The sequence below is a fragment of the Canis lupus genome, chromosome 6 (assembly GCF_048164855.1).
Source record: "Canis lupus baileyi chromosome 6, mCanLup2.hap1, whole genome shotgun sequence".
In the NCBI taxonomy this organism is placed as follows: Eukaryota; Metazoa; Chordata; class Mammalia; order Carnivora; family Canidae; genus Canis; species Canis lupus.
This window is the reverse complement of record NC_132843.1, coordinates 16,939,794-16,967,652: the sequence shown is the minus strand read 5'-3', so window position 1 is coordinate 16,967,652 and position 27,859 is coordinate 16,939,794. Positions and strand designations below refer to the sequence as shown.

The 27,859-nt window shown below is 40.0% G+C and overlaps 1 protein-coding gene and 1 long non-coding RNA gene across 3 annotated transcripts in view; one reads left to right on the top strand and one right to left on the bottom strand.

Moving 5' to 3' along the window:
* Positions 1 to 2,172, top strand: part of LOC140635071 (uncharacterized) — a 38,756-nt gene extending 36,584 nt beyond the window's left edge. The window contains exon 6 of the long non-coding RNA XR_012032425.1: positions 2,036 to 2,172. This is a non-coding gene — a long non-coding RNA (uncharacterized lncRNA). The remainder of the gene's footprint in view (positions 1 to 2,035) is intronic.
* Positions 1 to 27,859, bottom strand: part of LAMA3 (laminin subunit alpha 3) — a 249,419-nt gene that overhangs the window by 27,201 nt on the left and 194,359 nt on the right. For both annotated transcript variants that reach the window (XM_072829057.1, XM_072829058.1), the window contains 19 exons: positions 27,064 to 27,215; positions 22,980 to 23,090; positions 22,764 to 22,875; positions 22,382 to 22,549; positions 20,967 to 21,163; positions 19,640 to 19,756; positions 18,843 to 18,997; positions 18,447 to 18,588; positions 17,544 to 17,646; positions 15,771 to 15,887; positions 15,507 to 15,686; positions 14,666 to 14,808; positions 11,351 to 11,521; positions 8,834 to 8,985; positions 8,515 to 8,677; positions 7,948 to 8,081; positions 6,988 to 7,132; positions 3,933 to 4,052; positions 3,430 to 3,563 (listed from right to left, as the gene is read on the bottom strand). In XM_072829057.1, the coding sequence (XP_072685158.1) occupies positions 3,430 to 3,563; positions 3,933 to 4,052; positions 6,988 to 7,132; positions 7,948 to 8,081; positions 8,515 to 8,677; positions 8,834 to 8,985; positions 11,351 to 11,521; positions 14,666 to 14,808; positions 15,507 to 15,686; positions 15,771 to 15,887; positions 17,544 to 17,646; positions 18,447 to 18,588; positions 18,843 to 18,997; positions 19,640 to 19,756; positions 20,967 to 21,163; positions 22,382 to 22,549; positions 22,764 to 22,875; positions 22,980 to 23,090; positions 27,064 to 27,215 (2,716 nt within the window). The remainder of the gene's footprint in view (positions 1 to 3,429; positions 3,564 to 3,932; positions 4,053 to 6,987; positions 7,133 to 7,947; positions 8,082 to 8,514; positions 8,678 to 8,833; positions 8,986 to 11,350; positions 11,522 to 14,665; positions 14,809 to 15,506; positions 15,687 to 15,770; positions 15,888 to 17,543; positions 17,647 to 18,446; positions 18,589 to 18,842; positions 18,998 to 19,639; positions 19,757 to 20,966; positions 21,164 to 22,381; positions 22,550 to 22,763; positions 22,876 to 22,979; positions 23,091 to 27,063; positions 27,216 to 27,859) is intronic.

Sequence of the window (27,859 nt, the reverse complement as noted above, 5' to 3'; positions counted from 1 at the left end):
TTGTATACCCACAGCACTTGGAACAATTAGGACTCTTTCCTACAGAAGAACTGTTATCTACAGCAAAGATGTTAAGATGGAAGATTTATTTCCATTCTTCTTTGGCAGTGTTCTTGTTACTGTGGCTCATGTGAGGGCCTAGATTTCCACATTTGCTCCAGCATACAAAGACTGAACACACTTGCTAGAGGAATGTGATGGTGTAGGAGTGCAGGCTGCTATACTGATGGGTTTGCACACTGAGATACATATGCACACCGGGGGTCCATTCACAAAGGCCTAACCAGTCCAAGCTCACGGCAGGCAGATTTCAGAGCCAGAAGACCCAAATGTGGTCCTAAACTGAGTAAATGTCCAATAGATCCTTGACTGATTTTTACTTTTTGAATTATTTTCATTTTAATGGTTTATTATTACACTGATGTAGGTCAACAATGGTGTAGGTCCTGAGGAAAGATTTTTCCTGGTGGCTTGAGGGCCTCTGGCATTATCAGGGGTGATTTTCTCTTCTCACAGAAAGCAGATAGGATTAACAGGTTGTGATTGGACTGGAATCCTAAAAAAGTCATTCTTAGATCTGGGCCTCCATTCCCAAAAGTTACACTATAGTGAAAGAGGAGAAAACAGGGCATCTGCAAAATCTCTTGGTCAGCGCTGGTTTAGCGATTATGCTGGTTTGCTTTGTTCCAGATTAGGCTTATGTCCTCCTGTCTGTAAGGACCTCCTACTAATGCTGGGGTCAGAACACCTGCCTCCTTTAGAAAAACTGCTTGCTTGCCCCTTGGAGCTTGGCTATGAGTGATAAGTAGGACTCCTCTCTGCCCACCCCACCCCTACCCTTCAGTGACTCACATCAGAGGGAGTTTTAGAACTCTCTGGACCATCAAAGATGTCACCAGAGGGATGAAGCAGGGCCAGAAACATCAATATGGCTTGGCATTTTATTTGCAAGGGAGTAAAAGGCCAGGGATATCTTTTGACTGGCTTTTATCTCCTATATTTTCCATGTTCTTGTGATTTTAATTTAAAAAATCAAAGTATAAACTTGCCCATAAAAGGGAATAATCCCTTGTTTGAAAGCCTCTAGGACAGATTACTAGGAAAATTCTGTCTATACATCTATCTGTATATGCATAACTAGATCCATGTATATATTTCTTTAATGGATAGGGATGATGAGGCAAAGAAAGGCTGAGTGCTGACTTAACCCAAGATCACATGGCTCTTTGGTGGCTAAGCCAAAATTAGAACGACTTCTTTTGGTTCTCATCCACTACCCTTTACTAGTAAACCCTGACTGACTGGTACCTGCATCGCTATCTGGGGGTCTTTTGCTCACACTATGCAAATGCAAACCATGGGCCAGTGGCTTCTTTGCTGCCTCCGAGAATTCCTCAGTGGTCTCGGTGAGCCCACTCCCCCTGTACCTGAGCTACATTCACTCTTTCTCTAGCCCAGACTTCTCTGCAGAAGTCCAGGCCTTTTGTCCGACGGCTTTCCAGCATCTCCACCTCCTATCTCTCAGGCTCTGGGAACTCAGCCTGTCTCAGACTGAACCCATCCCCCTGCCCTTCTGCTGGTGCTGTTCACATGCCCAAGTGCTGGAGCAAAACCCAAGCGTCATCCTTGACCACTTTCTACATTCCTCCCCAAACACAAGCCATCATTCAGTACTACCCATTCACTGTCCTAGGTATGTTGAGAATCCGTTCCCTTTGCCTTATCTGCACTGCCATTCCCCTGAGGCCACTCTCATCTCTTATCTCTGTGGACATGCTCATCATGTCATCATCCAACTGCTCCACCAACCTCTGCCCTGCACCAGTCAAATCTGATAATGTCCTTTCTCTGGTAGTGTCCTTCCAGTGATGCCCTACTGAGTCTTTCAAGATCCTCTGTGTTCAGGCCGCTGCTTCCCACACCAGTCCCACATGGCATCCCTGGCCTGCTTCACCAGTGTCCTCCAGTTCCTTGAAAGGTCACACTTTCCCCAGCTCTTGGTGTTTCACATATGTTGATTGCTGCTGTCTTTCAGGTCCAAGCTAGAAGCCACCTTCCCAATGCCCCAACTGGATTAAATTCTCTCCATGGGCCACACTCTGTGATCTCCCTTCGGCTATGTTCATTGTTGTGTTCCCAACACCTCTCACACTGCCTGATGTCACTGGACACCCAGTGAGTATTTGTGTAATGAGTAAATAAACAGGAACCTCAGATGTGTACAGTAGTACTGACTTCCTTAAGTTAATCTATTTTATCACATTTAATTGAATAAAATCAAGATTATTGCTCATTAGTAATAGCAATTCATGGTTGAATTGATATGATATGGATGATACTAAATATGAATACCACCTCTTTGGTTCTCAATTTCTTCATCTATAAAGTTCAGAAATTACGTCCCATGCAAGGTCCTTTCTAATTCAAAGAGTCTAAGACATTCACTCCCAAACTATATTAAAGTGCTGAGCTTTCTTATGTGCATTTTTGTCTTTGAGGGCAACCAGAAGAACTTTAAAACAAATATTAGTTCATCTTTACTATAGATGGACAGATGTCCAAATATATAAGGTTTCTTGAAGACAGACTACCTATGCACAACACCTTATAAATCATATCTAGTATTCCTTCCAACTCATTTATAAATTAGAAAAAGAGTTCACTAGCCTCAGATCTCGTATAAAAAAATAATGATAATCAAACAATGTAGGAGTGCTCTTAACTCAGTCATGAGTCTGTACTAACCCTTCCAGGAAATCTTGCCACACATTATCATCAGCTGTTTAAAAGCCTTTTGGAGAATACAAACACATGTAAATGTAAAATATTTTTGTTTTGTAAAAGTTATTTTTAAGTGCATTCTCAAAGTGGTGGGGTTTTTTTCTCATTCAGATTAGGCTTCACTTCCTTTCAAAATAACTTAAGTCATCCATGTATTCATTATCCAAGAAGCAGTTATGCACCCGTTCCATAATTGATAACACATCAGGGGCAGGTGACACAGACATGCCTTACATTCTAGAGATACTTCCTGAAGGCAGCAACCCCAACTTTCAGCGCCCAGTGCTGCTTGTCAGGCCATGGAACTGTCTGGACTCTCCAATGCTATTGTTAAGGACTCCAGGGCCACAGCCTCCATTTTTATCAGCAGCATTGTCAACACAAATCATATTCTTATGGTTTCTCTGGGGTGACCCACAGTTTCCTCACTCTCCTTTCAGTGGCCAGTCCTATAATCCACTGTTTACAAACTCTTTGACTCTGTTGGTTAACACATTAATACTGAAAAGTTAAACTTGTTTTGTTGTTGAATTTTAAAAAGGTAGACTTATCAATAGCAATCACAAGCAAAACCACTCAACCATAATCTGCTCCAGTTTTGTTTTGTTTTGTTTTGTTTGTATTTTTGGTTTTTTTAGATCATCTTACCTTTCCCTGATTGAGATCGGAATTCCTCCCAGATAATATGTGCTGAAATCAAATATGTCACCATCAATTTGGCTATTTTGGGAACTCACAGCTATTGATATACGGTTTTGGAATTTTCCAATTACGATCAGTATCTAAAATAAATGAAAGATAAATCAGTAAGCAATGCAAAATTAAAGAATCCTATTCAGCATGAGTCAGGGCTATTATAGTTTTATTTCCTTCAGATTGATGATATACATGGTAGGAAGACTATGAGCAGTGGTGCTTTTGGATAAAAATATAATATTAAAACATTTTAATAGAAATGCTCGCATTTGAAATTAATCATGTTTTATATATGCCATATACATATTTCATGCCCAGGTACTCAGATTTTGAAAGGATATGTCCCTCCTCCTTTAATTACTGTGACTTAGTCTGGTAATAGAAAAATGTTCTGGGCATTAACTTAATTTTAAAGGACATTTAACAATTCATGTGAATAGACTCAAAGGATGTACCCGGTGGTCTTTTCCATCATTGACAATGTGTCCAATTTCTCTTTCTTTTGGTGGCTCTGAATTCAGTTTGTATTGCACCAGGAGCTTGCCATCTTCTATATTTAGAGATATGAAGCGATCCTAGAGCATGGAAACAATGTAGATTACCAGAAGATTCCACTGAAGAAGACCCAGAGTGCTGGAACTCAAGTTACTCTCAAGTTACAAACTGCTCTCAGCTGTAGCTACTTCCTCGGTTAATAGGGACAACGGTGCTGAAATATCCAACGCCAGGATGGATAGGATGGGTAAATGTCATAAGCTGTGTTCAACATTGTGCACAGTGGCTGGCACACAGGAAAGATGCAATAAATGCAGCTGTTATCATGATTTTGTTTCATGATATCCATAACCAGCATGCACAATGGAAAGGGAAAAGATACAGGTCAATAATACCATTTGAAAAGATGATTGCTACCTTTCAGAAAGAGGTATGGTCTCAGTGAAACCCCTGACATTTGCCACCATCTGCTCACAGACTTGTCTCAGTTTCATTTGCTGACTCATCCCTGTGTAGCCCCCCTCCTTCCATCTGAACGTGGAGGGTTCCTCCAAGGCCCGCAGAGGACCTCTTCTTCTCTTCCACCTTCTCTTTGCCTCAAAGTCACAGTTACTTCTGCAGCCCCAATGTAGGTGTGTGCCCATGAAGCCCAGATGATTCTCTCCAGCCTAGGCTTGTCTCCTCAGGGTCAGATCTGACATCTGATTACCTGACTGTTACTGCACACGTGACTCATGGATACCTCAGATTTGAATATCTCAAGCAGGACTCGAGATCTACGTGCCTCCCAGCTGCCAAGCTTGTCTCTCTGCCCTTCCAACTGCTCGCTCTCCTCCTTTCTCTCTCTCACCACTAATCAATCACCTTGCGAGCCAGCCAGAAACCTAGTAGGAGTCACTCTTAATCCTCCTCCCCCATTTCCTTTTTTTTTTATTATTATTTTTTTTAAATTTATTTTTATTTATTTATGATAGTCACACAGAGAGAGAGAGAGAGAGAGAGGCAGAGACACAGGCAGAGGGAGAAGCAGGCTCCATGCACCGGAAGCCCGATGTGGGATTCGATCCCGGGTCTCCAGGATCGCGCCCTGGGCCAAAGGCAGGCGCCAAACCGCTGCGCCACCCAAGGATCCCCTCCTCCCCCATTTCCAATCAAAACTTGTCCGTTCCACCATGTCTCAACTCTCTGCCCATTGCATGCCACCTAGTGTCAGCCACACTTCTTTGGTCAGACTGCACAGCAATAGTGTCCCCTCTTCCCCATGTCCCCTCTGTCCCTTCCTGAATCTATTTGCCACTCTGCAGCCACAGCGCTCCATGGAAAATGCAAGCACATGACATTACCCTCCTTTGTTGTCATGGGAGGAAGGGGACGGTGAATCCCCAGCACATGTTGTGAGGCTCTGACCACCCCTTCCGCTTGGTTTCTCTATGCTCCCTCTGCCTCTCCATGCTCTAGACACACAGGCCACCATTCTGTCCCTGGGCACTCCCTGTCCTTCCCAACTCTGGGCCCTCTTTATGTCCCTCTCTCTGCAGAGCCCTATCTTCTACTTTCCTCAGGGTCTCAGATTACCCAACCTTGATCAAGTCTTTTATACATCTTCATTCACCCCAGTGTTTTCCTCTATACCACTTATGACAATTGTGATGAATCAATTAACCAATCAATGAGTATAGCTTTGTTAAATATTTGTCTTCCTCTCTAGAATATAAGGTTCTTGAGGATAGCAACTGTGTCAATCTTGATTGTAACTGCCTCCCTATCCCTGGGCAAGGCACAGACCTGAACCAGCCCTTTCCTTAGTAGAAAGATACGCTGAGGAATTTCCAATGTAAGGCTTAAAGGGTTATTCTTCCATGGTTCCCTGATGACAAGAAGGCCTTTCTTCGACATCTGCTGACAAAGTCCTTGCTTAAAAGTAACATCAGTCCTTGTCTGGATCCTAAATCTTATCCTTTGTAGCTAGTTGGGGTTCATCACACTTAGAAACAACAGTCACCTTGGCTCACTGAGTCATGAGCCACTCTGCTTGATGGCAGTGCTCAAAATCATTTTATCTGGTTATTAATGATGTTCCATGTATTTTTTTCTAACATGAGTAGTATTTCTGGCTCTTAGTCTCCAAGAACTCAAAATGTAGTACAAAGAAGCCATCACTTTGGAAAATGGCCACCTTGCCCTGAAGATGCTGTGGTGACTTCTCAGCTCCCTGGACTCTATAGGCAGGTCAAGACCTTCCAAAACCCTCAGAACTGGCTCAGTCTTGGAATCTCCTGGAAGGTCAAGACCAGCCCCAGAGAGGAGAGCTGATCAGGTCCATGTCCCCACTCTACAGGTAGAAGGGGTTGGTCAAATCCCAAGTCCCGTATCAATCCCTCCCTCTCAGACAGAAATATCATGGGCTGATCCACATTTCTCTAGAAATGCTACCTGTGGAGCGACCACAAGACCCCATTCTTAGGAGTAGTCAACTCCAGGCCCATCTCCCAGCAGATGGCACTGACCATCACTTGTAGAGTCACTTTGAATTTTTCCAAACTAGACTTAAGAATGGCCTCTGGAAACCTCAGCTGCTTGAAAACAGAGAGGCTTCCATGTCTTGAAAAGCCAAGGATCAGGCTGATAAAGACATAATTCCACACAGCCTGGCAAGAGTCGGTCCAAGATGCAAACAGCAGGAGGTCAAACAGTCTGACTCTCAGAGATCCCTAGGAAGTCGTCATGTGACATCAGGCAGAATAAGTAGATTATGAGACAAACACTAGTTTTCAGAGAATAAAACCGACGATGGCATGTTTTGGTGGCATGTTCTCAAATTCCCAATTACTTTGCCCTGTTAAAACACACACACTCCCATAGCCAAAGAAAGCAGAATTGGGCCGAGAGAAAAGATACAGGTAACACTGGCACACTTTTTCAGATCTAGTTAGTTGTTTATAATAACCCAGTTACCCCAAAGTTGCTGAATTGAATGGACAGATTTGGTATATTTGGATGTTTGTTATAGAATACCTGGTTTTCTGCAAAGAACAGCAGTCCTCTATCCACAGTGGTCTGAATCGTCAGTCCAAAGTTTGGGTTGGGAGCATTTAGTTGAGTCGGAACTCGAGCGTAGCCTGTACCTTCAAAATAATTTCTGTCTGACTCTTCCTTTCTCCTGTCAACATCAATGATCATACGTTAGAACACAGCAGTAAAAGACCACCACTCAAGTGTGCTTATTAATACGAGATCCTGCTCTCTGAAAAACAGAGCAAAACCCACGCAATGTAGCTGTCATGATTTTGTTCAAGAAGAGGAAATGTCTTTAGAACGTTAACATAGCCAGCTATTTCTCTTGGATGTGTTCTTATGCTCCATGATAATCAAACTGTAGCTCAAAAAAAGATAATAGTTAAGCGTTTCCTTTGGAAAGATCTACTTAGGAAGATGTAGCCTAGGAGCTGAAGACCTTGAAATGTAAAAAACTATTAACTGGAAATATAATTTTCTTCTGAGTAATAAATAGTCTGTCCAAATCCTTTTAACTATAGGGAAGGTCAGGAGCTTAAGAGAGCAATTTTCAAATAGGTCCAGGTGCCAAAGTACCTAGAAAGTCATGGTGCACTTCGTGGACTAAAATGTTTTTTTGAAACTTACAGTAAATATGTAATTTTGTGCCTGAATCAGGGACCATCTAATACTGAATATTTTGTGATAGGAGGCACCAAAAATTTTAAAAGGATTTTTTTTTTAAAAATTGAGAAATTATCAATCTAATATTTTATACAAATGAGGATATCTTAGGCATGGACTAGTAGTATTGCATGCAGTCATAATTTAAGATCTACTGGCCCAAAGCTACCAGTGACACCAAAAGCATCTCATCGGCTCATACCTTTATTTATTATATGTAATATAACTGCAAGTTACTAAAAATCACAGTTACAGAGACATTCGTTCCTGGTTGTTGTTGTTCATTTTTGTTTTTACCTTCTACAAGGCTCTACTTCAGTTGTGTTGAGATTGAAAGTTTTTTTGAAGTTGTACAAGCTCAGAACATTTTCATTGAGGTCATCTAATTCAATACAACCTTTGTACGGAGGGAACCTCAGTCTAGCAGGAAGCTGAAAGAATGAAACAAAAAATCTAATTCAACAAAGGACAATGATCAGGTCAGGCAAGAAATAGTATGAATCCATCACTTGTAACTGTCATGATAGCATAGGGGTTAAGAATGTGGACCCTGGAGCGGGAGGCCCTGGCTTTGCTATTGACCAGCTGTCTGACTTTGGACAAGTTATCAAACTGCTCTATCTCAGTTTCTTCATTCATAAAAAGGGAATGGTACTGATGCCTATTTAAATTTATATGCTTAAGTCTAGATCACCGTGCACAGGAAGTACTGAATAATTGTTAACTTTTATCACTGGATATCCTTTAAGAATATATAGTTCAACCTATTTTATATATAGTGTATAATTGAAATAGAGACCTGAGGTCATTACGCCAAATTAAAAGGTAAATATATTCACTGGGTGAAATAACATTTACACTTACTGTAAAGTCAGATGGGTAACCTCCAACATAAAATACAGTATTTTCAGGATCCAGATTGAGGAGTGTGTGGCTGTTTCCACTATCCATTTCATGGAATTGGGATGATCCAGGTTTACTGGATGTGGCTTTTTTGGTGTAATTTAGACTTGCAAACTGATAAATTCTGTTTAAAAATAAATTAAGGTTATTTTTAAAAATTATATAAAAATGGAAGAAGTCAAAGCCAAGGTACTAAAAATGGGTTTTAGCAGTACATACAATGGGAGTTTGGTGAGTGTGGGTCAGATTAATAAACAGCAGCAGTCAATGGGACTTGTACCTCTGAAATTTCACCCGGTCCATAATCGCCTCCTGAGTTTCGCTCTTGATCACGCTCTGGTCCACTTGGAGTTCAGACTCCTGTTCTCCCAGGTTGTAGACACATGTGAGCCTGCCATCTACAACTGCCATGCCAATGTAATCCCTGGAGATCTGGATACATAAAGGCCACCTCAGAATACTTCCCACGCACACTGTTCCTCTCAACTTCCCATCCCAAAAGAGTCTATTTCAAGTAACTAACAGGTTTTACGCAATATGCCTTGGGCAGACAGAATAAATGAGTTAACTCCTTGTACAGAATAATACAGACAGAACACTTAATTAATAATGTCTGAACTGTCTTTGCTCCTAGATCGCTGCACTCATGTATGCACTCCCCCATTCACTCAACCTGCAAATATTTGCCAAGCACTTGCCATAAAGGTGAACCAGATATAGACTTAGGTCTCCATTAGATTTTAGTCCTATAAGGGAAATAAGCCATGCAATGATGGCCCTGTACCATACAATGATTAAGACTTTGTGCATGCCTCTGTTATAATACCTAGAACCCTCTGTTATCATGGTCAGCTATGTATGTATCCTTCTCTGTTAGAATATGAGCACCTGGAGGTACATAGGAAATTTTACAATTGTGGTAAAATATTCATGAGATGCAATTTACATTCAAGAAACAAATTTTTGTTTATCATAAATACAGTGTTGTGCCTTATAGGTAGATGGTATAATTTTGTTGAAGGAATAAAGTAATGTGCATTTTGTCACAATACAAAGTAGAAAAGTTAAGCCACAAGAAAGCTACAAAGTACCAACATTTTAAAGCATTAGAGAGTTATTAATAATAGTGTCAATTTTAGGAATCTCTAAACACCACATTTACTAATGACAACCAACAACTTCCTAATTGGCTAGAATTTTCTAGAACCAGGTTTCAGACTTTTTTTTCCAGCCACTGTATCCTAACCCAGCCAGTGATTACCATATCCTCTGACACTTAGGATTGGACAGATTGGACAGATGCCAATCTTTAACCCCTAGTATTTATGTGCTCATGTGTGCATACACGTGTCATTTGCTGAGCCCACTGGGCAAGGCCTCTCCATCAGATAAGACTAACAGATAATAATCTGCAATTAAGTTGAAGAAATATACTTTAAGAGGAGGGACTAAAAGCTAAAATGAACTGTTCAAGAGGTGCCTATGTAGCTCAGATGGAGTGTCTGACTTTTGGTTTTAGCTCAGGTCATGATCTCAGGGTTGTGAGATCAAGTTCTGAATGGAGTCTGCTTAAGATTCCCTCTTCCTCTCCCTGTACCCCAGCCCCTGCTCACTTGCTCTCTCGGAAGAAAAAGAAAGAAAGAAAAAAGAAAAGAAAAGAAAAGGAAAGAAAGAAAGAAGGAAGGAAGGAAGGAAGGAAGGAAGGAAGGAAGAAAGAAAAGGGAAGGGAAGGGAGGAAGGGAAAGGAAGGGAAAGGAAAGGAAAGGAAAGGAAAGGAAAGGAAAGGAAAGGAAAGGAAAGGAAAGGAAAGGAAAGGAAAGGAAAGGGAAGGGAAGGGAAGGGAAGGGAAGGGAAGGGAAGGGAAGGGAAGGGAAGGGAAGGGAAGTAACTGCTCAAAATTCCTGTAACATAGTGGTTTAAAGATTTTAGAACTAGAAAGAGATGGGGCAATTGAATATCTTATTAAATAGTCAGGAGAGGTTTCATTTCACTCCAGCCCTCATCCACAGATGGTGCCCCCCTGCAGACTTGAGAAAAGGTCTACAGCTGGGCATTCTGAGGAGGAGGACAGGGTCATGATTTTGTGATGAAGAATCACAGCTGATTTCCATGAAGCCTTGTATTGTTGTCCTCGTTGTGCAGGGACAGATGCCAATCTTTAACCCCTAGTATTTATGTGCTCATGTGTGCATACACGTGTCATTTGCTGAGCCCACTGGGCAAGGCCTCTCCATCAGATAAGACTAACAGATAATAATCTGCAATTGATGGGTGGCCCCTTGTGCCATCAGAGGTGGTAGAGTCTGCTGACATATTGGTGGGATTTCTTCCTGCTGTGCCAATGGCAGTGATAGCATAGGGCTATAGCATAGTCGTGACATGTGACTCAAAAACCATACTGTTTTGGTCCACAGCATTCCAGGAGGACACTTAACAGTTCTATGGAGGGGATTGAATGGCATGAAAAATGCCTCCTACCAACAACCAGCACTAACTTATAAGGCGTGTGAGTAAGCCAAACTGAAAGCAAGTCTCCAGCCCCAGTCAAGCCTTCAGATGACTACAGCCCCAGCCAACATCTTGACAGACACCTCAGGAGAGACCCTGAGTCAGAATCATCTGGCTAAGTCACTCTTGAACATTGCACCATAGAAACAGTGTGAAATAATAAATGTTTACAGTTTCTTGGGACCAGTCTGGTGGTCATGCAGCAAATATATAACCAATATTCCCCCCCCCCAAAATCCCCTAAACCATATTGTTTCAAAAACAAGAGAAATGTTGAAGCAATACCTACATCTTTATTTCCAAGGTACATCACAAACATATTCTCAGTCCTCCCACTTTCTCTTGATTCAGGTCTTTGGAGAAAGAAAGAAAGAGATGTGTATCCTTTCAAATCTTCCAGGTCATTCGGCAGCCGGACTTCAACTCCAGATTTACCATTGAACCTCATTGGGACAGCAACCTGTGAGGGAAAAGATCTAGGTCATTAAATATTCTTCTGTGAGGAGAGGGGGTGTGCTCGGAAGGGCAGCCTGGGACTGTGCCACGACTCCTTTCAGCTCTGTATCAGCATTTCCCAGTTGTTACAATAAAGAGCAAAGGAATGTGCATGTCTCCTAGATCTGGGTTATAAACTCATGAAGCTGCTTCAGGAGCTGGGTAATAAAGCATTCATGTTCTTCCTGTTTACCAGCCAAAGGTCTTTGAGAAGTGCATCTAATTCTCTGTGCCAGAAACGATAATCATTATTACAATCATAGTTGCAACCCTAGGAGGTTTTTGTATAGAATGACCTAACATGTATGGAAGCACTTAAAATGGTGCCTGGCATGTTGTAGATTATAATTCATCAAATACTATTATTTTTGAAATAAATTCTTTAAGGAATCATTCCTCATTAATATATTACATGTTATAGTTGCATTTATTACAGGCATTCAGTCCTTAAAAATGAATGCATCAGGGCTCTCTAAAACAGTGCTTCTTAAACTCAGTGGACAAGTTTAAGAAGCCATTTTTTCCCCTCTCTAATCTGCCCCAGACCAGTACTTTTGTAAATATATTAAAAATTAAATTACTAGAAAAATGAAATAAAGAAGGTATGCAGAGTACACACCTACTATCCCATGCTTGAATTTTGAGGCAATTCAAATTATTAAAAGTTTTTAGACATATACTTTCAACTTTATATTTATATATAATAGGCCTGTAACATAATTTCTCTGACTAGTATTGGCCTGTTGACCAGCTTGGGTAGATGGCACTCAAACACAGAAAATAAATATTCCTTAATGATCTAAAGAATAGCAGCCTAGAATGACACATCAACTATATTTTATCTATCAAGCATTGAAATATTTATGGGAAACCTTGTATATACAAGGCCTTATGTTGGAATAGAGTACTTAGTGGTGGCGTGGGCTGTCATTCTCCAACGTGCCTGTGACTGAGCACCCCTCACCCATTTTACAGGCTCATTTCATGTCTCTTTTTCACTCCCCTCTGCTCTCTAGTCTATCTAACCACATCCTGAGTCTTTCCTGGCATGCCCTTTGTCACCTGGAAAACTCTATCTTTTTAATTTTTTTAATTAAGAAATCATTTCATGTATACATAAAAAATGGAGAATATACCTGCATATTCATTACATTCTTAAGAAATTAAACATTAGTGGTACCATTGCAGCTCCTTGCATGTCTCACCTTGTCCGTGTTCCTCTCTCAGAGGCCACACTACCCTGGATTTAGACTCCCATGCAGAGTCCATGCATGTTGTATTATTTTTATTAAAATGCTTCTATCTATAGACTATAATTAATCTTATTTCTCATGTTTTAAATATTTTAATAGAAATGATATCTTTACACATCCATCTACAATCTGCTTTCTTGGCCTTACTCTGTTTTTAGGTTTATCTGTGTTGACACACCTGGTGGCTCCAGCTCATTCACATTTATTGTGGTATGGTCTTTGTATAAATTTATCACAATTTTATCCATCTCCTATTGACGGACATTTGACTTTTTTGCAATTATTTTTTGTGGTGACAAGCTGTGTCACATTGAACATTCTTATGCATGTCCTTTAGTACCATTCTGAGCCTCTCCAGGTAGAAAGGAGTATCAAGATCTGCATAACACAGCTTTATCTAGTTTCTTAGTGTAGTCTGCTTACCAGCTGCCTCATGCAGCAGCTGGTAAGCAACCCGAGTCCAGGACTTTGGTTTACTAACCCCTGTATCTTGGGAGTGCCACACAACAGCTCAAAAGTGCTGGCTTATTTTTTGAGTTGTATTTTATAATTTTCCACTTACATCGTACTATTATCCAGGAACTATTTTACATTACCTACTTTAATCCTAAAAATCTCATGGGGTCTGTCTTTATTATGTACCCTGCTCTCCAAATGAACAAAGTAAGGCACAGAGTGATGAAGTGGCTGGCTCAAGGTCTCCCACCTCATAACTGACAGAACTAGGATCTAAACCAACGCAGTCTAGTTTGGTCAACAAGCTCTTAACCACTGTGTTATTATACACTTCAAATTTTGTTGGATAAATTAGTGAATGAACACAGAAGGACAAAAGCTAGAAATAATATTTTTCATTTGGTGTTATAAAGCACAATTGGGTGTGAAAGGGTGTGTCTTCCAAACTGTGCCTCGTACTTTATGATTTCCTGCCACAGATTTTTTTTTTTCCCTCCTGCTAAAGGTTTTACGTTGGGAGTACTTCTCTTTCTCAGATGTAAGGGCAGAAGTAATAGTAAGCCTAGGAATCAACCATTAGGGCAGTGATACTCTGACTTGGTTTCCCATCCCTCTCTCTCCAAATATCTCACGGGGGAGGGGGTAGATGAAAAACGCAAGATGTTTCATTAATATTATTTTAGGACAAAACAAATTGTGCGAAGTGTCAGGAATTCAAGTGGATACTATCAGGTCAAAGTGAGAAAGGCTGATGAATTTGTATTCCAAAGAAGGATATCTGCTAGAATCCTCTGTCTTCAATAAAAGTGGATTCTACAACTTTCAAGTTATAATAAGAAAGCAGGACCTGTGCAGTATCACCCCAGCACATTCTGATCATAGAACCCCCACTTGAACTTGCAGTAATACTTCACCAACTGTCTGGAGGAGAACCCTTCCACCTGCCTGCATAAACTCAGTGGGGAGGAAACTACTCCAGGTCTCTGACATTCCAGATCATTTAGGCATGAAGGTAATGCGCACTTCTGAAGGCTGGCAGGAGGAAGTCAACATTCACATCCCAAATAACCAAAGAGTTAGAACAAGAAAGACAACCAGTTCATGTGTAAACAAGTGCCTTCTGTTTCTTGATGAATGTGGTAACTTTTCAAAGAAGGAGGCTTAGTGGGATCCCTGGGTGGTGCAGTGGTTTGGCCCCTGCCTTTGGCCCAGGGCTCGATCCTGGAGACCCGGGATCGAGTCCCACATCGGGCTCCCAGTGCATGGAGCCTGTTTCTCCCTCTGCCTGTGTCTCTGCCTCTCTGTCTCTCTCTCTCTGTGACTATCATGAATAAATTAAAAATTAAAAAAAAAAAAAAAAGAAGGAGGCTTGTCCCCTGGCAATGTGGGGACACACCTACCTTATTTGCAGCATCTCTGGCCTGCTGAATTAACTCCCTGATACGGTCCACATTATCAGAAATGTTGCCCAGTGGCAACAGCTGTTGGTTGATACTTTCAATCTTGCTCAGAAGATCAGGCAGTTTGTTGGTTAATTTCTTTACTGTTGGTGAGATTATAAAACAGAAATTTATAGTTATGAGTTAGGAAAAGGTTAAATGTAGATTTTTCTCATTGACAATATGTCAAGTGTTATGTATGGTTCCCAAATATTGGATAGGATGACTCAGAGTCAGGCAAATACCTTTCCTAAATACATCATGCCTTTATCCTATAATCTAGATATCAAGTTATCTTTCTTGACCACTATAGAAGAAAAGAAATCTTTGGTTTTTGATCCTTAATATCAATTATAATTTAATACCTCATAATTAAGGGATCTGTATCTCTATAAAAGGAAAAATCAATAGCAATGTTAATGGATTAAAAAAAAATCCTACCTAGGAATGCCTGGGTGGCTCAGTGGTTGAGCTTCAGCTCAGGACATGATTCCGGAATGCCTGGATGGAGTCCCACATTGGGCTCCCTGCAGGGAGCCTGCTTCTCCCTCTGTCTATGTCTCTGCCTCTTTCTCTCTCTGTCTCTCATGAATAAATAAATAAAATCTTAAAAAAAAAAATTCTACCTAGTCTTTCTAACTAATAGAGTACTCATATTCTTTGAATGTATTATGTGAAGTTACTTTCTAATATTTTGATTTCTAATTTCAGGCTTTACCAGGGAAGAATTTAAATCAATTGACCAGAGCACATAACAGTGGAGAAAATGGATCATAGGTCCTGGCTGAAGGATGCCTGGTACCTGAGTTATCTGCATCAGCGAGAGCCTTGTTGAAGTCTTCGCTCTGTTTGCTCCCATAGGTATCCTTAATTCTTGCCACATCTGTCTGAATGGGGCTGAGCCCATCTAGAACCTCATCTGTGATGTCGTTGGCATTTCTGACCATGCTCTTTGCACTACTGATCATGCCACTGATGTCATCTAATGCACACACAAAGAGAGAGGTGTAAGTATCTGAAATGCTCTACAAAAGAAGCCAAGTACAGTAGGTTGGGAGATGCTGACCTCTCTGTATCCCACGAAGGTCATCCCGGATGACAGTGATATTGGTGTCGATCAACCCTTTCCGAACTGTCATAACTTTCAGAGTTTGCTGTAGGTTGTTGAGAGCCGGACTGATTTCTACAATAAAATAAAGCATCGGGAGGCATGAATGTGCCTAGATGCATAGCCTCAGGGGATTCTGGTTACAGAGGCCAGGAGCATATCCATGCCTGGGTACCAGGCTCCTGAGAAATGCCCATGAAGAAAGAGAGATGCTTAATCATCTAGGGGAGGGTTAACTTCTACTCTGCTCAGGGCAAATGTCTCCACTTAGTGAAGGAAAGGGATGTGACTGTCTTATTCACTGCTATGTCACAGTGCATTGCCTGGCAATATTAATCAATTAATTAATTAATTACTAATATTAAATCTGGCCTTAATATTAGTACATACCTATTGAATGAATGAATGAATGAATGAGTGAGTGAGTGAATAATGTAGAAAGGATGCTTCTTTAGTCAGAATATAAAGAAGATGATAAAGAAGTGCCCTTGAGAGAACCTTATCTAAGCAAATAGACACACAAAGTAGGCATTGTTTCTGTTCATTTCCAGACTGATACATTTAAGGTGATTCATTGAAAGGGAGGGAGTTCACAGACATTCCTAGCTGATAATATTGCCATGGAAAATGACCAGTGAATGCTTTAAGATCCAAATGATGATAAACGATCTAAATTATAATTCCAGGACTGATTTAAATAGCAATGTGGACAAATACCTTAGGATCTCTCTTATATGTGGAATCTAAAAACACATCCAAAATGAAAACAATAAGCTTATAAATATGGGCAACATATTAGTGGTTGCCCTAACCCAGGGATGGGAATGGGAAAAATGGGTGAAGGGGATCAAAAGATAAAGAGAAGCAAGCAAGCAAGGTGGTAGAAAACAAAAGAAAAAAATACCAATGTAGTTAGCATCCCAACCCTATTTAAAACACCAGTCCTTTCCTCTTAGCTCAGATTTTATGAAGGGAACAATGTCATACCAGGAAACTCCTGCAATTTGCTAAGCAAATCCTTCTATGTTACTATGTTTTTTTGTGTGTGATTTTTCATGTATTTAATTTTTTAAAATGAAAAAAGATAAATACATTTATTTACTGTCAGAAGGCATCTAATCACTAAAGAGGCTAAGATAACTTATTGGCCATGAAGGAACATGAAAGACCAGAGAAAAATCAAGATATGGAATTTTCAGAACACTGGAATTTGGAGAGATTAAAATGGCTTCATTGTTTTGTAAAAAATTAAATAAATGGGAACATTTCAAAGATAAAATGTATCATTCAAAAATTCTCATGGTTCACAAGGGTAGTGATTTTGCTACTTTTACTTACTAAGATTCTAAGACTTAAGGAATTTTCAAACTCCAGTGACCTGTAACTATGTCTGGGTCTTCAATGAGAAATCAGCCCTGCACATACCTCTACACCGTGCAGGTCGCCAATGCCACAATCACTTGTGCATCAAATTAAATAGGCCTCAAATCCAAGCCAAAACAAGCCTATCACCTTCAAGATCTATGTTCTACTCATGAGATTCTAGTTAATTTAGTACATGTGAGAATGCTAGGTGGAAACATCAATGTAAAATAGACCATGGATTTACAAAGTATTGTCTGCAATGATACTGAGATTCACAAAAAACATTTGTTTCTAGAATTTGCTGCTTCTCCTGATCTTCTAGGTCATTTTCAAGCCCTTGGCTCTCCCAGCCACCAACCTCAATACCTTGCTGGAGCTTCTTCTGTGTTATCTTGGTTTGCTTTAAGAGTTTATCACTGTCGGAACTCAGGGTTTTCGCTTTTCTTGGAAGGTCTTCCTTTATCACTGTCTGCAATCAAACATTTATCAACCTTGAGCATGTGGCACACCTTAGGAAATGTGGAGTGAGATTTTCATCCTACTCTGAAAACCCTTATCTTTAGTCTTTAAAGGATGAGGCTCAAAGGTGAGGAGGAGGTTTAAAAAGTCTGTTTCTTAAAAGATATAGTTAAGGCTGTAAGTAGGTACTTGTGGCTTGGGGAGGTGGGCCCTGCCCTGGTGGCAAACTGACAAATTATGTGACACCTGTCTCATTTTCTCCATGTCGTTTGCACAATACCCTCTTCAGTAACTGAAGACAGACTGAGTTGCTTTTAGATTTTCAGTATTTGGGAGATAAGCATCTTCAACCTTCCAAGAAGACCTGGCCCTAATTCTTTAATGTTTATATTTTCTTCTTTATTTTTAGATAGAGGAATATTATATGGTGCAGAGAAAATCCCAAAGGACTCCAAGACATGCCCAGGTGTTAAGACTAATGACAGGAAATAAATGATTACCAAACTGCGTACAAAAATCTCTCTCTTCTTTGGGAAATGTCAATACTTACTCACAGCCTAAATCATTCCTAGAAAGGAGCAGGCTATACTACTTACCTTGGTTCGACATTGATAATCAGTGTAATTTCCATTTGGTTTTACAAATGGTTTTTCCAACTGTGCTACGTATATCAAAACAGTCAAGTAAATACAGAAGTGAGCCATGTTTGGAGCAAGTTCAAGTCTATTTTATACAAGCTCGATTTAAAAGAATGCTTGTTTATATTCCACAGTGCATACGGAAAGAAAAGGGGTCAAGGCAGGTGCCCACCTGGAGGGCAGACTCGGAGGCCCTGGTGGCCTTGTCAGCCGCATCCTCAGCTGCTTTGATGGCGTTGAGGATGTTCTCATAGGCGGTGGCGGCATCCACTGCACAGCGCACCAGCTCATCTCCACTGGCATTCTTCTTGATCCTGGAAGACAGTGTGGGTGAAGGGCTCCAGCACCCCCCACTGCCTCCCATCCCCCAGCCTCCCTGATTCATTACGCAAATGGAGATCAGAGGTGGCATGGATGCATTTGGGAATCAACCCCCCACCTCCTGCCCGTTGCAGGTTGGGTTGGGCCCTGGGGTCTGCCCTCCACCCTACTCTGAAGACCAGCTGTTGGGGAGGCTTTCACACTAGGCTCCAGCCACCCGTTCAGTTAGATCTCGGGGGTCACTCACTCCTCCAGCTGCTTTGCCAGCTCTTGTAAAGACTGTGCGTGCTTTTCTGCCTCCATCACCAGGGACGCTTTGCTGGCGGACTGGGATAGTTCTCTCACTTTGTCATTTAGTTCATGTCTTTTTTCATTTAAAGTGGCAGCTAATTTTTCATATTCCTATGTTTTCAGGTAAACAAAGACAGTGTCAATTTAAGCTAAGATTGTATATACCATTTTCTTGAACTCTATCGTAAACTTCAGGTTCCTGGGATACATTATTTCCATAGTGGCACTGATAACACTTTTCTAAGTTTTCCCACCATTTGAACATTTTTCTTATGGTGGGTAATCCCTTTGACAAATTTTGTAAAAACATACTGTTATGTTGTAATGTTGTACTGAACCAAAATACTTTTTTTTTTAATTTAAAAGTAGTGATTATAAAAGGTATTTCCAAAATACCCGTTGGGCTGCTAATGTGGTCAATCTTTTATCAGTTCTAAATACGTCCCACTAACAAAAGTATGCTTGATATCTTAAAAACAGCACTCCAATTTTGTTTTATTATCACAAAAGTACCATTTGCTCACTGGGGGCTAATTAGGTAAGAACAGACATAGAAAGGACATTATCATTAGCACCCCCTGCCCCTGTGCCCAGGAGGGCACCTCAATAAACACTTTGGTTTATTTCCTTCCGTCTAAAAGACATATACTGCAGGAAAAAAAAAAAACCCATAACAGATTAGCCTATCTCATAGTTTCCTTGTATATGATCTGAATGTTTTTCAATTTTCCAGAGAATGAGTTTTGTCTCTACCTCCTGGCTTTTCCCCATCAGCTGCAGCAGTGTGTTGGTCTGCAGTAAGGAAGAGTCTGCAGTGGTTAGGTACTTGGAGAAATCACTCTGTAGGGAATTCATTTCTTTAACTTGTCTCTGGAGAGAATAAAAAGAGTATCTGTTTGAACCACATGATGGGTTATCAGAAGGCACAGGCATCGTTATTGGGCCACAGCATATAAGTAATTTCAAGCCAGAACATTCTTTTGAACTTAAAGATCATCTAGGCAACCACAGAGTGAAGGGAAATCACTTCAGTTTGCTGCGTGGGTGTGTTGTCATGGTTTCTTCAAACTCAGTGCCAATGAAACAACAGCTAGCACTGTTGAAGAAGCTTTCTATACTGGGAGCAACTCAGCCAATGAGTGGATAGGTAAGTCAGCTCTGGTTTGTGAGGCAGAACAAGAGATTTTCACTAAACAAAGCAGCACTAACCATCACCATGATCTACCTGCCAGGCCCCGTGAGGACATAGCAGCGCTTCAACAAGAAAGCTCCCGGAACCTGAGAAGGCCAGGCAAGGAGCCGCCAAAGCTCTGAGACCCACAAATTCGGATCATGCTCCACCATCATCAGTGACTCCCAAAAGCAGAGTCGCTGTCTGAAGAGGCTTTGGGAGTTACGCGTATTGCCATCTACTAAGATATTTATTTTCTTTTACTAAATTCTTCTTGTTGGGGGGTCAGTCCTGTGTCATTCCACTCTGATCTTACTGTCATTTTATAAGGCCTCATGCTCATGTTGCTGTCTCAGCATATGATGTGCACCAGTGAAAAGATATACCCTGGAACCTCAAGCTCTAAATCTTGTCTCTGCAGCTCCTGGATGCAGAAAATCCATGAGGCCTGGATTTTCATCTATTTCCCATAATGCAGATAATGCCTTAAAATGCTGTTGCCAGTGATTATGATAATGATGTTTACCCAGCTGACACAAAAAGTCAGTTATTTAAAACATATATTATATGCTTGGATTTAATTATAACAATATTGGTTTCATTTCTCATCTACTTGGCAACATTATTCCTCCAGTACTCCATCAGCCCGGGGCAGGGAGAAAGCAATTTGCTCTGCTTTCCCTGTGGTTTAAGTTCACAATGTTTTCTGGTGACTGAGGAGTAGGAATGACTTTGGTTTTGCATTTAATTCCTTATGCCTGTTTGATTGGCATCTGCTGTACAGACAGGTGTGCACAGATCAGATGTACTGACAAAGTGCCTGGCCAGGCCATTTTATTAATGATAAAGATCCGTGCTCCCTCAGCCTGGTCATTAATGAAAGCATGCCGATTCTGACTGTGAACCCACCTCGAGGGATTCCAAAGTCTTCTCGTTTCCTCGGTTGAGACCAGTGGCCCGCTTTGCTTGGGCAGATGCTTCCTGTAGCAGGGCACGGAGGTCACTGAGTTTGGCTTCGTAGTCATTTAAAGAATCCCGCATATTCTTAACAAGTGCACCGTTCTCCACTTGGTGCTTCTCCAGCCGGCTCCTTATCCGAGTCAGCACTGTAAAAGATCACTTTTTGTTTTTCACTTGAGAGACGAGTACCTTGAAGCTAGACTATGAAGACTACAGAAGGATCGAGTTTCTACTTATTTCATGGTTTTCCTTGAACTTGCAAGTGAATGAGAAAGGAAACTAATATTTATGCAGTGCCTGCTGTGTGCATGGTTGTGTGCGCAAACATAACCACTTGAAAACTATAATAATATGTCTCCTGGTTCAGATATTGAAATGGACAGCCTGAGAGACTAGGTGACTGACCCAAAGTTGCATGACCGGTCAACCTTGGCACTTGAACGAGACCTGCAGAGTATAGAGCACAAGCCCCTAACACTACTGCTCACTAATATTACTAACTGCTACTAACACTGTCTCCTCAGTCCAAAGCAAAGACTAATATTAAATTTGAACAATACAAGTGCTAAAAGAAAACTGTTACCATCTGCATATTAACCTCTGACATATCATTTTACTAGAGAAAAAAGACCAGTATTTGAAAAACTATGCACCAGACTTCTATTACTCCCAGGTTTGAACTAATGAGGCATTTTCCCTAAGCAAAGTCTCTGGATATATTTGGTATCTACACCGAGTTTTTGGTTTCTCCAAGAGTAGTGTTAATATCAGTTTGTGATTCTAAACCCCAGTGGTGGTGAGGCAACCTTTACAAAATGATATAATGAGAAACCTGGATGGAGCTTAATGAAAGAAAAAGAAAAATGTAGTTAAAAAAGGAAAAGGAGGTATCAGTGTCTAATATCTTTGGAGAAGAATCTATTTTTTTTTCTTGCATCATGGCAAGATGCTATATTCTTACAACCTGTTGGCAGCTTGGAGGGGCTATCCATTCTCATTTGATGCTCCTAACAGTCATGTACGCTGGGACATCCGGGTGGTTCAGTTGATTAAGCTTCTGACTATTTTGGCTCAGGTCATGATCTCAGGGTGGTGAGATAGAGCCCTGAGCTCAGGAGAGAGTCCGCTTGAGATTTTTTCCCTTTCTCTCTACCCCACCCCCACCCTTCTAAAATAAATCAATAAATCTCTAAAAAAAAAAAAGTCCAGTATGCTGAAATAACAGGTCTCTCCACCTATAACCGGGGACCCGACCTTGCACTTTGCACACTGTAGTTCAAGCCCATTAGAATGGACTGCATGCAAGGATCTGGGAGTTTTTTTTTGTTTTGTTTTGTTTTTTTTGGATCTGGGAGTTTTCTTACAGAGCTGAGCCTCTGTTTTTTCAGCTTCTGCTTCTCTCAGGTGCTTTCCAAAGTTGCGGTTCCGTAGTTCTGTCATCATGCGCTCTGCTTCAGCCAACTCTCTAGAAAAATCCCCTGAAGGCAGGTTGTTTCCTTCCCCATCTGTCCCAGAGATCTGCTTCAAGAGAACTAGAAAATATCAAGTAGTTTATTAAACTGGGAATTCTGGACTCCAGCTGACTACTAAAAAACAGAAAAGCGCAGAGATTTTTATGGAGGGTTTATATTAGTTTTTTAGTGTCACTACAGGATCTTTTCCATAATGTCGAACTATTAAGTAGAAAATCTTTCAGAGCACAGAACAGAATAAAAAAATATTTAATTGGACTGAGAAACTCCTTACTGTGCACATTCTGGATGACATTTTTAATCTTTGTGTCCAGCTCTTTTGCACTTTGGGTTGTCCGATCAACATTGTTATGTAATGTTTGTGCTTTTCTGGAATTTATTTGAACCTATATGAAAAATAAACTGATTAACAACAAACCATGTTGATGGGGGGAAACTAACAATATTTGGAGGACCACAAAAAGTTACCATTATTGACTGAACACCTTACCTTTTCTTGCATGGTTTCAAATTCACGATTCAAATTACCCAGTTCCTTTTCTAGACCATCCATTTTTAATCCATGATTTGAAATGGCAGAACGATAGTTGAATAACTGATTCTGGAAGCACAATGCAAAGTGAATCTCACATTAGAGCAGGAATCTAGACTAAGTCCTATCAACTCAGTAATCCTGGTAAAGATATGAAGAGATTGATTTAGCAAGCCCAATGCTGGTCTACAGGAAAAGATTGGGTTCTTTGAAATCAGGAACTTGATGAATCTACTTTCTTTACTTTTAAAAAAAGATTTTATTTACTTATTTAGAGATAGAGAGTTGAGGGGAGAGGCAGAGGGAGAGGGACAGAATCTTAAGCAGAATCAACACTGGACTAAGAGCCCAACAGGGGGCTCGATCTCACAACCCTGAGATCATGATGTGAGGAGAAATCAAGAGTTGGATGTCCAACTGACTGAGCCATCTCAGGTGCCCTAGGAGCCTACTTTCTGATGTAAGTTGTAACATGGCTCTAAAATAAACTGAAAAACATGAGGAGACAAGAGATACTTTACTTGAGTTAGTGACCTGACCTTAAAGAAATGAAGGTGGTACCATTCACCTGATATATTCCTTTTCAACTCTATAATACATGTCAGTTGTTTTTAACCTATATTTAACATTATAATACTAAAAGCAGTGCCTAAGGCTACTTTAGTGAAGGAATCATTAGATTCAAAGAATCTTATGGCAGGAAGGGAACTGAGAGCTCATTTAATTGAATCCTCTCACATTACAAATGAGAAAATGTAAATCCAGAGCAGTTGGGTGACTTGTCCATGCCACAGCTGTAGAGCTGATCAGTGATTGCTTAAAGACCAGAATCCAGGTTTCCTGTCTTTTCAGGTACTAAACTGCATCATTACTTTTAGAAAGTGACATTGCTGCACATAACATCTGAGTAGTGATTATTTTCCATTTTTTTTGGAAAAAAAAAACTTGTTAATAGCTTGAAGAAATGTACAGGAAAAAGCAATACTATTTCCTCCACTTGCATGTGAGAGAGCCAGTGATGGGGGAAAAAAACACAAGCTTTTCAGCTTAGGTCCAAACCCTAGGTCTGCCACTTTGTAGATAAGCCTCACTGAATTTTATCTCCTTCATCGATAAATTGGGGATTATAATATTAAGATGCTAGGTTGTGTTGATGATATTATGAAGTGTCATATACACATGAACATTCAAAACTACTTCCCTTCTCATGCTTATTCCTAGTGAATTTTAACAGTGTGTGATTTAGAAAGAAGATCTATTTTAATTTTACTATGGGAAAACATATCACTCTATAGAATGTTAGGATACCTGGATAAGTAGAGTAGGTAAAGCATGGAATTCGATCTTGGTTCGAATTCTAGAACCACCTTGTACTAGCTGTGTGATGGTGGTCATGTTACTTAACTCTAACATGCCTGGTAAATGAAGATAACATTATTTTCCTCATAGGACATTGTGAGAGTTAAATAAAGTGCTATCACAGAGCCTGGCTCATAGGATGGGTACTAAAATGCTGGTTCCCTGCCCTTCGTCAAACTGCAGGATTATATTGATGACACCAAAGTAACTCTGGTAGCTTCTTTTTCTCTCAAAACATAATGGTTTTCTTCCTCTTTCTAATAGACCTGTAAATCATGGACTAAAATGTATCCTGATGAGATGGGAAAGAGCCATTTTTCTAGCATGGTTTTTTGCAATATTAAGTTCCCTTTTGAATATAGGTTTGAACTGTGTATGTCCACTTGTACATGGATTTTTTTCAATAAATACATTGGAAAAATTTTTAAAGATTTGTAACAATTTAAAAAACCCCACAGATGAACCATGTAGCCTAGAAGTACCAAAAAATTAGGAAAAAATAGGTATTATTATAAGAATGCAGTATATAATACATACACAAAATATGTGTTTAAGATTTATACTGTTTGTAAGGCTTCTGGTCAACTGTAGCCTACTAGTAGTTAAGTTTTTGAGGAGTCAGAAGTTATATGCAGATTTTCAACTGTGCAGAGGGTCGGTGCTCCTAGCCCCCATGTTGTTCAAGGGTCAACTATATACTCAGTTACAAGCACTAATTGGTTTAGAATCGGGCTTCATTTCAAGAGCACGTATAAAACTTTCGCCAAACCCTCTCTCATTATGTCTAGTTTAGGGTTTATCTCCTCTTTATCTTTACCTCAATAAAGGTATCTTTACCTGGATACCTCTTTATCTCCTCTACTGAGATACTCTTTCACTTCAATGAGTAAACTTCTTTTTCATTTTCATGATTTTTAACTGGATCTTATTTGGTTTCTAGTGTTTTAAACAATTTTTTTAATTTCTTGTTCTTTCTATTGAATTGTTATTCTTCAAAGTAATTTTCAGATTGTCTTAGGATTTTCATTTTCTCCAGAGGGAACTCATCTCTTAATGGTTGCTTCTGTTGAGTGTCTTTTGTGTCCTTATTTGTCTATTCCAGTGTTGGAAGGTAAATATTGTCTCCGCTTCTCTCTGTACTCTCTGTGCCCTGGCCAGTGATCTTATGGTCATCACTACTCCCACCCTAGATCTCCAAAGCCAGAACCAGGTCTTACATTGGCAGCTGAGGACTTGTACCCTATGGTGATGTTGAGGATGTCACATTCTAGTACAGACCCTGTACTAGACTTGTGAATCATGTCCAGATCTTGCTACAAGTGTAGTTTTTCTGGTTTCTCATATGCTCATTGCTCAACAATGGGCACTGGGCAGTTTTAAAGTTTTTTTTTAAACCTCCATTTATAGGCAAGAGTGCCCTCAGTTTCCTCAGGGAGCCTGACTCTGGCTCTGTGGGGCAATCTAGGCCCTATTACTTCTCTTGGCCACCTTCTTTCCAGTGCACATAGAATATTTTCTCAGATGAACCATATCTTAAGCTATGAAACAAACCTCAACACATTTTTAAAAACTGGAGTTAGGTAAAGTATGCTTTTTGACCACAATAGAATTAAATTAGAAATCAATAATAAGAAGTTACCTGGAAAATGCCTAGTTTGTAAATTAAACAACACATTTCCAAGTAATTCAGGGGTCCAAGGTATGTCAGAAGGAAATTAGGAAATCTTTTGAATTGAATAAAAATGAAAGCACAACATTTCAAAATGTGTGGAATACAGCTAAAGTAGTGCTTTGGGGGAAATTCGTAGCAATTAAATGCTTATGTTAGAAACAGGAAAGGTTTGAATCAGTAAGATAAGCTTTCATCTTAAGAAACTAGAAAATGAATAGCTAATTAAACCCAAAGCAAGCAGAAGGAAGAAAAAATATGAATAATAGAAATCAATGGAATTGATAACAGAAAAGCAATGGAGAAAAATCAATGAAATAAGATAATTAAAATTGATAAACTTCTAGCCAGAATAATCAAGAAAAAAGGAGATAAAACATAAATAATATCAGGAATGCATGAGAGGGTGTTACTACAGATTTTGCAGGTATTAAAAGGATAATATAGAAAACTATGAATAATTTTAGGTCAATACATTTGATAATTCAAATGAAATGAAAAAATTATTTGAAAAGCACAACTTACCAAATATCACTCAAGAAGAAATACATAACCCCAACAGTCCCATATCTATTTTTTAAAGGATTGAACTTATGATTTATTTTAAAACAAACAAACAAACAAACAAATCTTCCAACAAAGAAAATCCCAGTCCCACATGGCTTCGCTGGAAAATTCCACCAAACATGTAAAGAATTAATGCCAATGTAATACAAACCTGTTTTTGATTCTTCTGAATGCAAGATACTTAGTTAAGGGCTCTAGAACAAAAATTAGCCCAGAAACATGCAGCAAATAAAGAATATTCACTTATAAGTATTAGTTTTGTATGTTCACTAGTACTTTCCAGCAGTAAAAACCTAGTCTCCATTTGGATCAGAGGAAGGAAAGCCCTGGGAGCCTTCAACAAAGTCAACCTCTTCCCATCTCCTGCTTGAAGGGTACTCATGCAGCATCCATACACCAAGTAGCTTTTCTGGGCCTAGTATTGCACTGGGTGCATGGGGTATTTACCCTCAGGTCCTTGATCTGGGTCTCCAAGTGCTTCATCTGCTCCAGAGTGCCGGTGCTGGCACTCAGGCCCTGCAGCTGAGACTTGACTAGGTGGAGCTCATTGCCCATAGTAGCCAGGTCGTTCAAGAGTGTCATCACACAGCTGTCACAATCTGTAGGGGCCATAGTCAAAGGCAAATGTGCTGTGGCTGCAGCCACATGAATGCAAACAGAATACAAGGGCTGTACAGCCCGGTTAATGCGCATATATGTCATCACAGGTAAAAAAAAAATTGCAATCCTAGACTTCTTAGGGAGGGATGCAGATTCTTCAAAAGAGAGACCTCTAGATAGGGAGCATTTTAAAAAGAAGTGGTGGGATGGGGGACATGGGTGAAGGGAGTCAAAAAGTACAAACTTCCAGTTACAAGATAAATAATTCCTGGGGATGTAACAATGCATAACGTGACTATAGTTAACAGCACTGTATGGTATATTTGGAAGTTGCTAAGACAGTCTGTCTTAAAAATTCTCATTACTAGAAAAAAAAATGTGTAACTATGGGAGGCTATTAACTAAACTTATTGTGATAATCATTTCACAATATATACAGATATCAAATCATTATGTTGCATACTTTAATGTCACATGTCAATTATATCTCAAAAAATTGGGAAACGTGATTGTATGCAACGTGTTACTTATTTTGTATGTGAAAAAAATAATAGTAAATAGCTTTTATTTATCAAGAGCTTGCTATTTGTCAGGCACTGTGATCAAAGATTTATCAGCATTTTGGAGAAACCAGGTCACTTGT